Raw genomic sequence first — 16,723 nt, 5'->3', positions numbered from 1 at the left:
AGGAGACTATAAAATTCTTAAAGGCATATATATAATTTTCATTATTTTTCTAATCTTATTGCTGACTCCTATAATAATTTTTATGTAATTAATATTTATAAAACTTAATTTGGAGATTACCACTTAGAATTTCAGATACAGTTATGACAATGAATAGAGAAAAATTAACCTAATAATAAGGAAATTACTAGAGCCATTTTGAATTAAAGCAGTGCTTTAACTAAGTCAACTGCAAACATCTGTTCCACGGTCCCTTCGTTACTGTCCTTCTAGTTGCATCTCTTCCTTCTTGCTGACTAACATGCCTGCTTAGTATTATGACTCATGTAGATGCTTAGTATCCTATTTACTTTGTATTATATATTTACTTGTGTTTATTAATCACTAAAGTGCTGCTGTAGTCTTAAGTGTTTAGTAGTACCCAATATTAACATTCTTGCTTTGATTTATATAGTATATCCTTTTTGAAGTTTATCTTCTTGATTTTGCTCATAGGCTTATTGACTTCAGTCTTCTGAGCTTTAGTATGGTTCTAACTATTCATGTTTGTTTTCATTGCTTTTTTGTTTGTTTCAAGAAATCTTTCACTGTTTTCCTGTAGCACATGTTTTTTGGTTGCGTGTTCTGCAGGGTTTACATTGTCAGGTGTCTCGTCATCAGTTTGGTGTTGGAGGTGGACTGACTGACTGTCAGGAATTAGCCTGAGATAGTGCTGTTAGACTAACAGTGCCAGGTGTGTCGGCAGCAGGAGAATGTCTATAACGGTCATGGTGGCTGTCACACCTTGACTAAACAGGTTTATGCTATTTAAAAAATGGACATTTTTGTAGGTGAGCTTGGTATATTTAACTTGAATTGCAGAATTAACCAAACATTTCAGCATGTCATGTAGTTTTTGGGTGGATAGGTAAAGATGATCCCCCCACCTAGTTTTGGGTTCAGTAATCTCTGTACTTTGAATTAATAATTGTTTCTGATGGTTGCAGGATTGTTTGGACTAGATAAAAGAACAAAGACAAAATAAGACATCAAATAAAAACAGAAAGTGATAGGTAATTTGGAGTCCGTGATGTTTATTGAATAATCCTTGAGAACGTTGTGTTGAGAAAAGGAACCTGAGAAGAAGACATGTGACAGTGGCTCAGTAGGAGTGTCAACAGGGCTGTTCACAGCTGTGTGGGCTTGAATGCTGTTTTTGCTGCTTTCTCAGTCTCTCTCAAGAGTATCTCTTTTACAAAATATTTACTAGTTCAGATTATTAGGTATTTATAATAGCAAAGAATAGCTCATACATTCCTTAAGTATGTCGATATTTAAATAGCTTTTCTCAGAAAGGATGTGAATAATTGTATTGAAAGAGTATACCTTTAAGAATACAAAGAAAAGTACAAATTGCCCTTTCTTTTCTTTTAGAAATAATAAACAAACTAGGAGTCTTGGGCAGCAGTCTTTCCTTGTATATGTAGTAGAAACATTTTATAAGAGAAAAAAAGTATATATATATTCGTTGTGTAGGTTACATTTAATTTAAGTATTGTTGTTCATTTATTTTGTTGTTCATTTATTTTAACAGGTATCTTTCAGATGAAGGCATTGAAGCTTGTGCAAGTTCTCCTGACAAAGTCAATATAAATGACATCATTCTCATTGCTCTCAATGTAGGTTATGTTTGTTAACTTATAAACATGTTAAATCTAAAAGTCATATTTATGAAAAACATTTCATAGGATAAACTTGATTTTAGGATAAAGAGTATGGACAACATCTGTTTTCGATCCCCTACCCTTTTTGTTTGGTTTGGTTTTTTAACACATGTTCTTGCTGTGTAGTTCAGGCTGGCCTTCAGCTTGCAGAGATCCTCCTGCCTCAGCCTCCTGAGCACTGAGCTTGCAGGCATGCATAGCCATGCCCAGTTTTTGATCCATTTTAAGTTGTAGTGATATTTTTTGAATTTGATAATTTCATATTAGCCAATTATTAACATCTGTTGTAAAGAATACGATGAAAAAAGGAAAAATTCAGTCAGTACTTTTTTCACCTAATATTTAGTTATAGAATTTTGTAACATTATAGTAGCTGCTTAGTAATAGAACCATTTATTAAAACAAACTGCTGTTTAATTTGAATGGAAACTTAAGATACAGCTTTTAGAAATTAAAATAAAAATATAAGTATGCAGATACTGAATTCTGGTAGTTACTCTTCTGGTAGTTTTCTACAATAAATGTTATTAACAATCCAATTTATACATTGTGATAGACGACCAATGAGGTTTGTAAAAGAACTATTGTCTGAGAAATCATCAGATTCCAGCAACATTCATATTAACAGCAGAAATACTGTATAATAAAAATACTAAAATATCAATAAATGTATAACTAACATTTTCTTTTATAATTAAAATATACAAATTATAAATTAATATTTTTAGAATTATGCTTGTTTAAACATAAGATTTATGTTCTGAACTCCAAAGTCATTTTTTATAGCTTTGATTTTTATTCAGTGAGATTCAGATAAAATCTTTTTATTTCTGAATCGAAATGTTTAACAAACAAAAGACAGATTTTCTGTAGTAAACATTGGTTATAAACTATATTATCTATTACTACAATGGCAGAAATCTCAAGAAACTCTTAACTTTGATTTGCACCCCCAAATTAGTGAATTCAAGTGTAAATAAATTTATTTCTTATGTATTTAAGAAGAGCTTTTTTTCCCCCCTGTCTTTTTGAGACAGAGTCTGGCTATGCAGTTTGGGCTGGCTGTGGGCTCACTTTGTTGCCCAGGCTGGTCTCAAACTTGCAATGATTGTCCTGCCTCAGCCTCCCAAGTGCTGGGATTACAGAAGTGTGCTACCATGCCTAGCTAAGAGCTTTCTAAAGATGATATAGGATTTTATGACAACTGATTTTCTTTTTCTTTTTGTTTTTTGGACCAAGAATTGAACTCAGAACTTTATACTGTCCAGGCAGGCACCATCATCCCCTGTTCTTTTATTTATTTATTTATTTATTTTTTATTTACTTGTGGAAAATAACAAATGAACTGTGTATAATTGGTGTGAACTTAAAATAAAAAAAGCAAAATTAAATGTTTGGGTCATATACATAAGAACTTGATGATCGTTATCTGAATGCATTAATTTGTGTTTATCATTTCCTCTGAAATACATGACATTGTACTCTAGAAGTATCATGCTGTATGATAATAGAAAGAGAAAAAAAATTATCAGAATGAAACCTATACCAGACAAATTTACTTTTCAATATTATCACTTTTAATAAGATTCCATCCTTTATAGTATCCAGTTGAATTGATTTTCAACTTTTGAAAGATAGAGATACTAACCACTAGTTGAGAAAGATGTCTTACTGATTGTTCTGTATACACGCACACACATGTGCTTTTCATATTTTATACTGAAGAATACTCCATGGAGAAGTTTTCTTATCTTTTGTTCCTCTGTTGGACACTTGTTCCTTTATCAAGCAGTGAACAATTGAATAACACATGCACAGTGTCTAATGCCCAAAGCTTTTTGTGCTGCTTATTAAAAGGAACCCTCTGCTTAGGGAGTACCAGAATTCCAGATCATAAGCCCCTTTCTCTCCTTAAAACACACAGTTTCTTCCTTACACCCAAAGTAGGTATTCACTGTGTATAGGTATTTATATCAAGAGTCCTGGCAGTGAATCACATTTTCAGTTAGAGAATGGTTGGAGTACAAAGTTCCCAGGACCAGTTTAGGTTTACCACTGTATGGAGGCTTTTTGTATACAAAACTACATTAAATCTGCCTTACGACCTTTTTTTCTTATGATTCTTTTATGCTTAGATTTTTAATTGAAAAGGAGGTTCGGGGGCTGGGGATTTAGCTCAGCAGCATAAGCACCTGCCTTGTAAGCAGATGGTCGTGAGTTCAATCCCCGATACCGATTAAAAAGAAAAAAAAAAAAGGAAAAGGAGGTTCGTAATTTTTTACCTGCATTTTAAAGAATGAGAATATTAAGAAATGATATGAAGTCTGCATTTGGTTTTGGTTCAAATGTGAATTACTCAGAAGATAACACAATCTTCCATTAGTAAACATTATTTATTAAGTAAAAATGTAAAAGCAGGGATTATTTCTCTAGAAATTCTATGTAAAATGGTTTACCAAGGAGGCGTTATCCTAAATTTACTTACTTGAATAGTCAGCAATGTGTATGTGTGTTGCTTATGTAGGTAGGTGGTTTGAAAATTATGAGCAAAACTTTTAATTTTTTTTTATATTTTAAAACAAATATTTTTCATAGATCTATATATCTGAGTTCATTTTTGTATTAACTATAAAGTATTGGGACACAACCATTGTCCTAGAAAATCTGATAATAACATTGCTGTTGTTATAAAGTAATTTTGAGTTTAGGATGTTGGATTTGGAATGCAATTTTTATCTTGCTGTAAAAGCACACTGAGAGCCTAGTGAGGGGGCACAGACCTATAATCCCAGCATTTGGGCGGGTTGTCATGAGTTTGAGCCCAGCCTGAGCTGCGTAGTGAACCTACATAGTGTAGTGTAGTATGTAGTTACAATGCAAAGATGACCCCTAACCTAAAACTTACCAAATAAAACTGCCAGGCAAGCTAAATGCAAAAAATTATGTAACAATCCTTAAGTTTATGATTTTTTTCTGCAGCTTCAAACCATTAACAAGTGAAAAAGTCATTAACTGGATGTTATGTTGTATGCCTTTTCATTTTAAAAATGCTGAGTAATACATGGATACACATATTTTTTACACTAGCTTCCCCTCAGTAGGATTTTTTTAAAGATCAAATGTTAATAAATGTGAGCATTAAATGCAGTAACTTGCACAGAATAAGCATTCAGTGAATATCAGTCTTCCTGTTCTTGAACTCACTGTGCAGCACAGGATAGCCTCGAACTTGAGGCAGTCTTCCTGCCTCAGCCTCCCAAGTGCTGGATTACAAGCATGTGTCACCATTCCTGGCTGATGATAATTTCTTGGTGTAAATAATTGGACCTTTCTCATCAGTACTGAGTACTGATTCGTTTGTCTTTGTATGAATTTCATGCCATTCCCTTTTAGGTTTTCACTTCAGGAGGACTTAATTCTGAAAAATTCTGTTGCTTTGTCAAACATGTTACAACTTTTTAATGTTAATGCTTATGTTTTCCTTTGGCTTGCTGAGTTGTACATATTTATGCATTTTCATGTAGTTTGTTGTTTACCAGCTTGTTTCTGTTTTGTGTAAGCAGATGGAGTCATTTTTTATTATAATACAGTCTTACTTCTATGCTATAACCAGTGGTACTGTTCCCTGGTATATTTATATGTTGCTTTCTGGAATAATGTATTTTTATGTCTCTGCATAATAAAGGTTATATGAAATTCAGTTGTTAAAAATGCACTGTGTTTATGCATTCAAAAGCTGTTGATTTTGGATTATGGCTTTAGTTTTTTAGTAACACCTCAACTTATATAAAATGAAGTGTGAAATTTTAATAGAGAATAGTAAGTTACCTAAAGAAGTATGGGGCTCAGTGTGTTACTGTTCATTTTACAGAAATGTTTTAAACAATGTATATATGGGATTATATTATTTGAAAAGCTCAATTACAAGAATGTGTCTCAAAGTCACATACCTTAAGTAATTTCATTTTTTGTTCATGAGATTAGATTTATATTTTTTCTGTAATTTTTAATTCTATTTTTATTTTAGACAGATCTGAGAACAATTGGCAAGAAATTTCTTCCCAGTGACATCAGCAGTGGTGGAAAGGTAGAAAAGGTAAAGAAAACTGTTAGCTTCTTAAATTTTGCCAACTACAATAAATACGAACGTTTATTAAATTACTAGAATTTTTTATTTCAGTAAACTGGAAAAATATTTTGGAAGTGAACCTGTCTATAGATTATCATTATGATGATTTTTTCTGCACAAAAAATGTAATTAAAAGTTAAATTTTTGTGACTTGTAAACATACTAGTTTCAAGAATTGTAAATACAAACATAGCATACTTGTTTACATGTAAGACTTAATATGTTATCAGAGCTAAAGGCAAATGCTTCTTATCTTTTTATTGTTAACTTTATTTAATGAACTTTTTAGTATAATAATGTAAGAATGCATGTGCCATCATTTTGTACTATACATAAATGTATTTATGTAAGTAATATTTTTTAGTAATTTCTTTTTAAAATATAGCACAAGAATACATGTTTGGGATATCATCCATCCAGTCTTACTTCTTATTTATTTATGTTGGGCTTTTTCTTTTTTTATTTGAAAGTACATGTAAATTGTGTAAGCTAAGAATTTAATATTTGCTCTTGGTCACTTTTTTTAATTGTTAAGGAACATTATTATCTATAATTTGAAGAAACGATTTTAATTTGTATGTTTTCTGTTTGAATAAGTACTCTATTTTTACTTTCACTCATTTTAAAATATGTTAACCTCAGATGTTTTAAATTGTGGATAGTTAAGGCCTTTAATGTAATAAAATATTTTATATTTTATAAATATTAAATCATTTTTCAGTTGATACCGGTAATGAGCACGAAAAGAGGATTGGTCATCTGTTCTGTTTTTGGGAGGCAGATACCCAGGGAACAGGCTTCTACAGCCTCCTTCAGAAATTCATTTTCATGTTTAACAACATTCTCTGTGAGCAAGCTTTAATTGTGTCTTAACTTAAATTTTTTATATCATAACTTTAAAGTCTATAATATTTTTATATTTCCTCTGGGGAAATGGAGAACATTTGGTGATATCACTTCGAATAATTCTTTGAAGACTCCTGAATGTCATTGCGTCAGTTGTCTTTTTACGAAAATCATGTATCTTGATTCTTTTGTTTATTCTCAATCTCAACTGTCATCTTTCTTACACTTTTCAGAGTCCTCGCTAGTGCTAGTAAAAGTACTTAGACTTCTTTATACACTAGAGTTGCTCAGACACCCAGTGAGAAACCACCAGACCTCAAATCAGCCCTGTCCTTGCCTGAGTTTCTGTTTCTGTAGAATTAGGATGGATCCCAGGAAGTTGCATTTGGGCAAGTTTTATTGGTCTGGTAAGCATACCTAAAAAAGCAGTGGTTTATAAACTGTTAGACTGGGCAGCACTTGTAATTTAGGCCTGATGAGTCCAGTAATTCTTTATGGGAAAAGTAAGTAACATCAAAATAGTAGCTGTACTTCTTTATAGTAGTTTACTTAAGAAAATACTGGGGATTTCTGCTTTAGTTCACTGTGGCCTTAGAGAACCCATCTCTGCTATGAGCTCATAGGGTAGTGGTGGTAGTACCTCGTTCTCTTTCTCTTTCTCTTTCTCTTTCTCTTTCTCTTTCTCTTTCTCTTTCTCTTTCTCTTTCTCTTTCTCTTTCTCTTTCTCTTTCTCTTTCTCTTTCTTTCTCTCTCTCTCTTTCTCTTTCTCTTTCTCTTTCTTTTTCTTTCTCTTTTTTTTTTTTTTTTTTGACTTTTTGAGACAGGGTCTTTCGAGGTAGTTTAGGCTGGCCCTGAACTCACTACTAGTGCAGGCCTGCCTCAGCCTCCAAGGTGCTGTGATTACAGTTGTGCACCACCACACCTGGCTACCCTTCACTTTCTCAGAGCATTTTTGTTTCTAATGATTTGTGTTGTAATCTTTTAAAGAATTCCTTCAAATGTAACTAGCTACAATAAAAAAGTCAAGCTTTCTGATTGTTCTGTACCAAATTTTATCCTTTAAAACATTTTTAATGCTGCTGTGACTTTATACACAAAATGAATAGTTATAAAATAAGCCCGTTTTCACATGAAACAGTTGTCAGTTACCTCTCTCTGCTCTTCTTCTGTAATTATGCTTTTCTTTTTATTACCTGCTGTGACAAGAAGTGTCGTATATATATATATATGGTGGATGCCTATAATTCAGCACTTGGGAGGAGGCTGAGGCAGGCGAATAGCAAGTTCAAGTCTCACCTGGGCAACTTAATGAGACCCTGTCTCTGAGTGGTTAGGAACATACCTCAGTGCTACATTCACTCTCTACTACCAAAATAACAAAACAGTAAAACTACTTTTAGGCTACATAAATGTTAAATATATTTCCTGTGTGAATTTAATTACTTTGAGTTCTTTGTAAAATAAGACTAAGTGCAGTAAGTGTACTTTATTTGTGCCTTATGAGGATGTTTTGTTAGTCAGCATTTATCGTATTAATAACTATTATATAGGCATGATTCCAGAATCAGCGATCACTAAATTATATATGTTATAGTTCTAGTGTAAAATAACTTTTAATCTGTACATAGAGCTCTTGGTGGGGTATTTGAATAGTAATTGCTTATTTCTTGGCCCTACCAAATTTTATTGAAATATTATTTTCTAATTTTTTTATATTAAGAATGAAACTGTGAAGGGAGGAGGTTTTTGGTGGAGGACAGGAAGATGGAAAGGAAGAGAGAGAGAATGAACTACATAGTTGCTTTCCTGTGCATATAAACAAACTTTCTGAAAACTAATTTAGACAGACAACTTAAAATACACTATAGACTAGCCATTCTTAGAGTCAGAGAAGGCATGATTGAAATGGAGTATGGAAAAGAATAAAGTTTTAGGGATTAGTAACAAATTAGAACGATACAGATACATTGTTGCCCAGGAATGAAATTTGTTTTCTCCTGTTTATTAGTTTATGTGACTTAGCAAATTGTGAAGTCTTTCTAGATTTTAATTTTTTTATTCAAACATTATTCCCTGTGACACTGGAGAGCTAAATGAGATGATGTTCATGTCTAAATGTAGTGCAGAAAAACAGACAGAAAAAGTCTTGGGGATTCTGAGCAATTTAGGATGATGTTTTTTTTCTAGAAATCAAAAAATGCATGAATCTACATTAACTCAGCTGGGTTTCTGGTTATTGAGAGATCTCCAAGGAAATTCAGTGAGTGAAGTAAGGCAAAAGAATGCATCATTAGTACCTTGGTGTTGGCCTCACACCCTAATACAGAACGCTACTGCTTGTGTTAGACTGATCTCTATAATAGAATCAATGTGAGCTCAAACCTCTGCTCTGACTGATCCTGTTAAATTCCAAACCTATCTGTGATACTACCATTTCTAGTAAGAGAGAGAAAGCCAAAGAAAGAATGAGACTTCGTATTTACCCTAGGATTTAAGGAGCAAATATTTCAGAAGCAGGAGAGCAGAAGAGGCTGTTGTCTTAGTAGGCAGTGCACAGCCTCTGCTAGTCTTGAGTAGTGCTTTTGAAAGTGCCTGTCCCAAAAAAGGAGGAAGAAGAGGAAAAAGACAAAAGACCCTCCCCGTGTGTGTCATGTGTCTTCTGACCCTCTTGGAAACTCTTTCTGGGGGCCTGAGGCCCAGACTTGATTACTGGAGCTTCTCCACAGCAGGTCAAGTGTTCAAGAGTATAGGGAGAAATCTCTAGATTCCTCTCCCCCAAGGCTGAAAGTAGTCTCATGAGTTCTGTAATTAGTAAGCCTTAGATAACAGTTTTCAGCATTTGGAAATTTGAGAGTAGAAAGAAAATGGAGAACTGATGGATTTATGACTAAGTAAGAAAGGTTGTAAGACTCTTGCTAGAAGACAGGCAACCCTGAATACACTGAATTTACCACTCTAGTGAGAGCTTCAGAAAGACATTGCCATTTGAGTTCAGAAACTAAGTCTTAATAATTTTGTTATCACTGATTATTTTGTTAGAAAATAAAATGGCAAATAATTTTTTAATAATTAATATAGTAGTTTTCCTCAGATCTTTTTCTTTCCACTCATGCCTTGAAGGAGGTATGATTTTAATGTTTTACACACTTACCTCTATTGCTTTATTGTAGTTATTTGACAGCTTGTTAAGCCAAAATGTAAACATTAATTTTAAATGACAGGTTAGCATAAAAATATTTTGTTAGAAGTCCAACTGCTTCAGGACCTTTGTGCGGTGCTGCGGAGCCCCTTTCACAGTACTGAAAGGGCTTTCAATATTGTGATTTTTTTTCCTATGAGATGGGGGGACATAAAAAGAATTAAGTGTGTTACATACTTGTACCAACTCCCCATGAGGAATGTAACTGTTATGTGCTACAAATATGTACTAATAAAAGTAATTATTTAAAAAGTCTGATAGTGATAGATTTTCTATTCTTTTAAATGTGAACCAGGTGGCAAAATTTTACTAGTGACTGAGTCTCAGCAATATCAATATTAACCACAAGATGGCTACACCACCTTAAAATTTAAAGGAAATTACTGCCATCTCACTTGGAGTCTAAAAAGTAGATCTTTCAAAAATAGAAAATAATTTGATAAAGTCTCAATTTTTAGTTTAAATGTTTTTATGTTTAATCTTTAAATACTGTGATTTGTCAACATCTATTTTAGTGAGCCATTAAACGTGAACTTGCATTTTCAGAAAAATGAATTAGTAAACATGGTTTTATACTTTATGTATAACTGCTGATTTATAATTATTAGTAGGACTTCTGTGGAATTTAAAAGACTACTTAAGACATTGTATATTACTAAGATGCTCTTGATAATCTCTTTTGCCTTATTTTTTCCTGTCAGAAAACAGAAAGAGGTAAAGAACAGAGATGGGAAATTGACAAATGACAGAGAGGAGGAAGCTTCTTTTGCAACACTACCATTTCATTTGCTATAATTACTCTTAAGTTATTGCACAAGAGCAAACTGTTGGCTGTTTTTATTTTGCTGGGTAAATGGATGCTTTTAACTTTATAGGATTTGCCTTTGGAAAAACTTGTTCAAGATTATATTGTCTATTTGAGTTACCAGGCATTTATGAAATGTTTTGAAATTCCTAAAGGCTAGAAACTTGGTCGTCTTGTGGAGTTGGTACATGTACATAATATAGCTTGTTTCTTCTCTAACGCCCTTCCGTCTGCCACCCTCCCTGCTCTGTAGTTTTCCTTTCCTCTTTTTCATTCTTCCTGATATTGCCAGTCTTAGTTCAGGCCTGTGCAGACCGTGTCTGCCTTCCTTGAGGTTACCAGCTCCTGTGTCGGGTGCATCCTCACTCCGTTCCCTTCCTTTCTCTTTATCTCTCCCCGTTGGTCACCTAGATCCCTTCCCGTCTGCAAGGGTCCATCTCCGTGTCTTTCGTTCTATTCTTCCTTTATTCTTTTTTTAGTTTATACTCTGCCTTACTCAGATGAGAGATACTACATGGTATTTTAAATTTGTGTGTCTGATTTATTTTAGTCAACATTCTATTTTCTAAGTTCTTCCATTTTCCTACAAATGTCTTTGTAGGAAGTTTGTCCTTTTGTAGCCAAGTTGTGTTCTCCCACCTATTTTTATGGCTGCTTTTAGATGATTTTAGAGTCTTAGAGTCATCATGTTTTATTCTATTGTTTATATTTTATTTAGGTCTAGTACTTCTTATGTTTTGCCCGTGGAGCATAATAAACCATATATTATGAATAGAATAATGAAAACTTTATTATATTTGATGGCTTAATAGAGTATTTCTGAATTGTGGAACTACTAACATTAAGACTTGATAATTCAAATTGAGAAGTGACTATCAAGAGAGTTTGTGTAATCTGGGAGTTTCTCTTGGGGCTATTTAATAAACAGTACCTACCTTTCTACTCTGCTTTGAGCCAGTGGGGAAGTTAAAGTGGCAATAGTAGCCCAGAGTACCAACTTCATTACTAACAATAGTTTATTTGGAAGACGTGGCTAAGAGAGACCCATTCATTGAACCGCAAACAGGCGGACTTGTACACTTATTTGTGGCATTTGCTGTTGAAGGCTGAGTCAGTGCTTCCTTCCCCAGGGCTCCTGACTAGCTTACAGGTGGAAGGAGGAAGCGGTTGAGATCATGTACAGTTTGTTATTTATAGACAAGTCATTCCATAGTGGGTATCTTAGTGAGCTGAGGCTTTAAAACAAGTTAACACAAACATGGTGGCTTAAAACGGGAAATCTGTTTTCTCACATTTTGTAGGCTTGCGCTCTAAAATCCAGGTGTTAGCAGATCTGTTTCCTACGGAAGACCCTGAGAAAAATCTGCTCCTTGCTTCTCCCCTAACTTTTGGTGGCTGTTGGGTACTTGGTGTCCAGTTTTGGTTTGTAGATGGGTAATTTCAGTTTTCACCTCCATTTTGTGTCGTATTTATCCTTCAGTTTATTCTCCCTTTTAAGGGTATTTATTTAGGGCCCACACTAATCCAGGATATTCTGAGCTCTGGATTTCTGGATCTTTAATTATATCTGAAAAGATCCTTTACCCAAATGATGTCACGTTCTCAGTTCCAGGTGAATTTATCTTTTGGAGGAACCAGTGTTGAATACAGAAGGAATGGAGAGACCAGGAGTTAGATTAACTAACAAAGAAACTGCTTGCTGGGAAACATCAGGACTTGTTGATTCTTATTTGCCAGCTTTTTATTCTGATGGTCAGCCAGTTGTAGATTAACAAATAGTTTTATTCTTAGCCTTTTTTGCATTGTTAGCATATATTTAATTTGTGTGGTTTTTTTTTTTCTTTTTTGGTAGAATCTTTTAAGGTACTATAACGTGTCTACATTGTGAAACATCATTGGTTAAAATTAGATAATGTAGCCTATTTAACTTCATGAATAAGAGATAATTTGTTACAGTTTAAAAGCAAACAAACCAGTGAAGGTGTCATGGTAACAGCCCTAGAGTATAGTATTCCCAAAATGTATGATGATGCCTTGTGACCTTTTATGTTTTGTGTACTGAGTGAGGGTGGCCTAGTTGCTCTGCAAAGCAGCAAGCAGGTGACTTAGTAAAATTTAATTTCTTTCTTAATAAGAATTAAGTAGAAGCAAATGTTTTTCTCCCACTTAACAGTGAAAATGTATATATAGGATACATTAGCTCAACTTTGGGACTAATAAAACTAGATCACCACTAGTGGGCTTTTCACAGTGATACCCAAATACAGAGAACTTGATATATAATTAGTGCAAGTGACCAACTGAATTTTTAATTTCATTTAATTTTAATTTAAATGAAAATTTAAGTAGTCATATGTCACTGGTGGGGACATTAGACAGCACATGCCAGACATTTTTCAGTACCTAGGTTAAGAATATTGGGAAAAAAGTAGAGTGTTGAACATTATGATAGCCACAACCTGCCTATAATTTAGCTTAAATGTCCTTATTTTAATAACATTAACAAAAGTCAAAGAAAAATTCATTCTGAATTAGCAGCTTATCTACCCTTGTTAAGAGTATTGAACTTATTTTAGCGTGGAGTTTTTTCCCTAATTGGAAGATGAAATTTTAGGTTCTTTTTTAAAAAAATATTTCTCTAGATCTAAATTTATAACAGAATTGTTTTTGCAGACAAAATACTGGTAAATAAGGTTTAAGATTTTTCAGCTGAAGAATATGCTTGCTCAAGAAACTAAGTAAATTTTTACCAAACTTTTTACTAAAAACATAATTTAATATGCACAAAAATGTTTTACTTGAGTAATTAAAAATAGCCTCTTCCTTTAAAGTATTATACCATATAAGTATACATTTTATTATGTGGAAATATTTTTGTTAAATTTGTTTAAGTAGAGTTTACTGTAATTTCTCAACTTTGTCATGAGCATTTTATTATATAAACTTTCAACTTTAGAGCTAATTAACCCATTGCTTTTTGTCTTTGAATGAAATTTGGCCAGACAGAACATTTCTTTTCCCTGCTGTCAGCACATGTAATACAGCATTAGATTTAATGTCATTTTAAAAAGGAAATATGGAAATAAGTCAAGTATAATTCACATTTCTTGAACTTTTTATAGTTTTTCTTTTCTTTTTTTTTTGGTACCGGGGATTGAACTCTTGACCTTCCACTTGCCAGGCAAGTGTTTATGCCACACATTTAAATCCCTAGCCTGAACTTTTTATAGTTTAACTTTGGGATATTGTATTTTTCATTTATACCAGAAGAGGGTGCACTTTCAATCTGATATCCGAACAGAAAGCATTCTTTGGAACAGATGTCCTTAAGAAACTTCCAAGTTTTTTATTTCCATAATGTCCCTTATTGTCCCCAACAAGAGGAGGTTGAGGAGCAGGTTATATATTGGGCCTTTAGAGCACCTAAGACTGAAAGCATGCATTAATAAACATTTCATTCCAAAATATAACTTTATTTCTTATTACTATCTAAAAATGAATTTAGGAATTTTTTTTTTTTTAATCTTTTTGAGACAGAGTCTTGCTATGCAGTTCAGGCTGACCTTGAGCTCACTTTGTAGCCCAGGCTGGGCTCGAACTCGCAATGATCCACCCACCTCAGCCTCTCGAGTGCTGGGATTATAGGCGTGAGCCACCATGCCCGGCTCTAGGATTTGTTTTAAATTGTTCTTCAGAGAACCCTTTTGAAATTTATCTGTAAATACCAAAAAGCTGCTTGATAGATCTCTATATTTATGTAATGGCTAATTATACAGTATTTCAGTTTCAACTAATTGAAATTATTTTTATAAATCATAATGCATGATCATTAAGAAAAAGAGAAACCCTATAAACAAAAACATAGGAAGTGATTTTTATTCTTTTGTGTTTTGACAGCTTGAAGGTCCTTGTGTTTTGCAAATTCAAAAAATTCGCAATGTTGCTGCACCAAAGGATAACGAAGAATCTCAGGCTGCACCAAGGATGCTGCGTTTGCAGATGACTGATGGTCATATCAGTTGCACAGCAGTAGAATTTAGTTATATGTCAAAAATAAGGTGATTGGTTCTTTACTATACATATTTTTTAAAAGACTATTTGAAGGTGCTATTCAAAATAGATTTTAATAACTTTGGAGAGAAGGAATGAACTCAAATGCATGTTATAATTTTTCAGAAGAAGTTATAGACCTTTGTGTTTTAGGTTTATCTGTATAAAAAAATCGCTAAGCATGGAATTAGTTACTCTTTGATTCAGGGTTAATTAAAAACATATTTAATATGTCCTCATATGGAGATTGAGTCTTTCTGCTTTTTTCAAAGAAAATTTAGGTCATTCATTGTTCACAATTTCTTTAAAGACATTATGGCTTCTTAGTAGCTAATCTTTTGTGTGTAAGTATGTCTTTGATATTATTTTGTGTTCTAGCAATATCTTGTGGTCTAATGAGTTTTCTTAGGAAATGATTGAAGCTAGAGCGGTTTACATGTTCCTCACTTGCTGAGACAAGGAAGAACTGCTGAGCAATGGTTCTTCAAGTCCTTGTGGTTATTTATTGATTTATTTATTTTGGGTACTGGGGATCGAACTCACAACTTTGCACTTGCCAGGCAGGTGCTTATGCTGCTGAGCTAAATCCTCAACCCCCTATTTTTTTTTTTTTAAGTCAGTACTGGGGTTTGAACCTGGCGCTGTACGTGCTAGGCAAGCGCTTACCCCTAAGTTGTATCTTCAGCCTGCTTTTGGCTATTTTTATGAGAGGCGTTTAGAGTCATGCCTATTTGGAGGAATGAGGAGGAAGGGAAACTGTCTCCTTTATCCTATCCCCTGTTAGGCTGAGCTGAGCTCTATTTTGTGAGATGAAAACTCTCATTAGATATGTGCAAACTATATCACTGTTCCTATTTTTTCTCAGTCATTTTATATTGTCATGTTTGTTGCTCTGGGTCCTTTGAGCTTTTTCACTTTGTATATACACTCCTTCTTAGACCACATTTTTCTCTTGAGCAAATGTTTATCAAGTATTCAGCATCTACTATATTCGAACTCCTCTGGGTACTGCTGGAGATACAAAGGTAGATTTCGCTTCCCAGTAACTCTCCAGCTAGCAAGATAGGTGCGTGGGGTACAGTTAGCTTTCTGGAGCTTAGAACATTAGTTCCACCTGGGGAAGTAAGGAGTTGAATTTAAAATACAAGCAGATGTTTTGAGAGCTGAGGAGACTTAATATCCTGACCATAAGGGAGTGAGAAGTTCTGTCTGGTCACGTATACGTAATGTGGAACGGTTGTATGTGAGAGGAAACGCAGGTTGAGGCCTTGTGTTCCATCCTCAGTAATTTCCATTTTGTCTTCATTCAACTGGTGTCTTTCTTTGATAAGGGAGCCTTCTGCCTTGGAAAATACATATTTTTCTAAAATACTTATTTCTTAGTGACATTGTATTATGTTGTCTTCTTTTGAAAAGTTGAAGGATTTATACCTTTGTGGAAAAATAGCCTTTCTTTGACAAGTTTAGTGAGACCCCCTACAAGAGAGTTCACAGTGAAGACTTGCCATATAGTAGCTTATTTTCTGATACTAAAGCCATGTATTTTCAGAGGTAAATGAAAACACAGATTTAGTCTGCAGTGGAGATTCTGCTTACTAGTGCTCACTGTCCTCTTTTGTTGGATTTATGGTAGTTTGACAACTGAAAACAAATCGTATGGTAATTCACTCATCATTGAAGCAGTATATTGTAATATACTGCTCTTTAGTATACTCCTCTTTCTGGGAGGAGGCACAAAAATGGTAGTTTACAAAATTGTGTGTGCATATGAACAAGATACAAAATTTCTTTATTTCCTGAATTTGGTTAGTGGTTTTTAGAAGGCATGTAAAAGAATCCCTTAAATAGGATAAACCAGATGTTGATACGGAATGTGTTGCTTCAAACAAGCATTGCATTTATCTAAGATACTTCTTTGTATTTTCTTTCCTACCTCCTGCCCCACTTATTACTGGTATTTTTTATGTTTTTCATTGCAGTGAGAAAGAGTA

General features: G+C 33.7%; 1 protein-coding gene across 5 annotated transcripts in view; it reads left to right on the top strand.

Annotated features, from left to right (window-relative positions):
* Tdrd3 (tudor domain containing 3) overlaps positions 1-16,723 on the top strand; it is a 133,542-nt gene that overhangs the window by 52,681 nt on the left and 64,138 nt on the right. For 4 of the 5 annotated variants that reach the window (XR_010041798.1, XM_063232697.1, XM_063232696.1 and 1 more), the window contains exons 2-4: positions 1,574-1,658; positions 5,731-5,799; positions 14,580-14,740. Coding sequence is in view for 4 of the 5 variants with exons in the window: in XM_063232697.1 (XP_063088767.1) it covers positions 1,574-1,658; positions 5,731-5,799; positions 14,580-14,740 (315 nt within the window). In the remaining variant the exon portion in view is untranslated. The remainder of the gene's footprint in view (positions 1-1,573; positions 1,659-5,730; positions 5,800-14,579; positions 14,741-16,723) is intronic. The other variant, XM_063232699.1, reaches the window with a different exon arrangement.

The sequence above is a fragment of the Cavia porcellus genome, unplaced genomic scaffold, assembly GCF_034190915.1.
Source record: "Cavia porcellus strain 051 isolate PalLab524CR breed Dunkin Hartley unplaced genomic scaffold, mCavPor4.1 scaffold_21, whole genome shotgun sequence".
Classification (NCBI taxonomy): Eukaryota; Metazoa; Chordata; class Mammalia; order Rodentia; family Caviidae; genus Cavia; species Cavia porcellus.
Note: the sequence above shows the minus strand (reverse complement) of the source record. Positions and strands in the feature narration are given on the sequence as shown.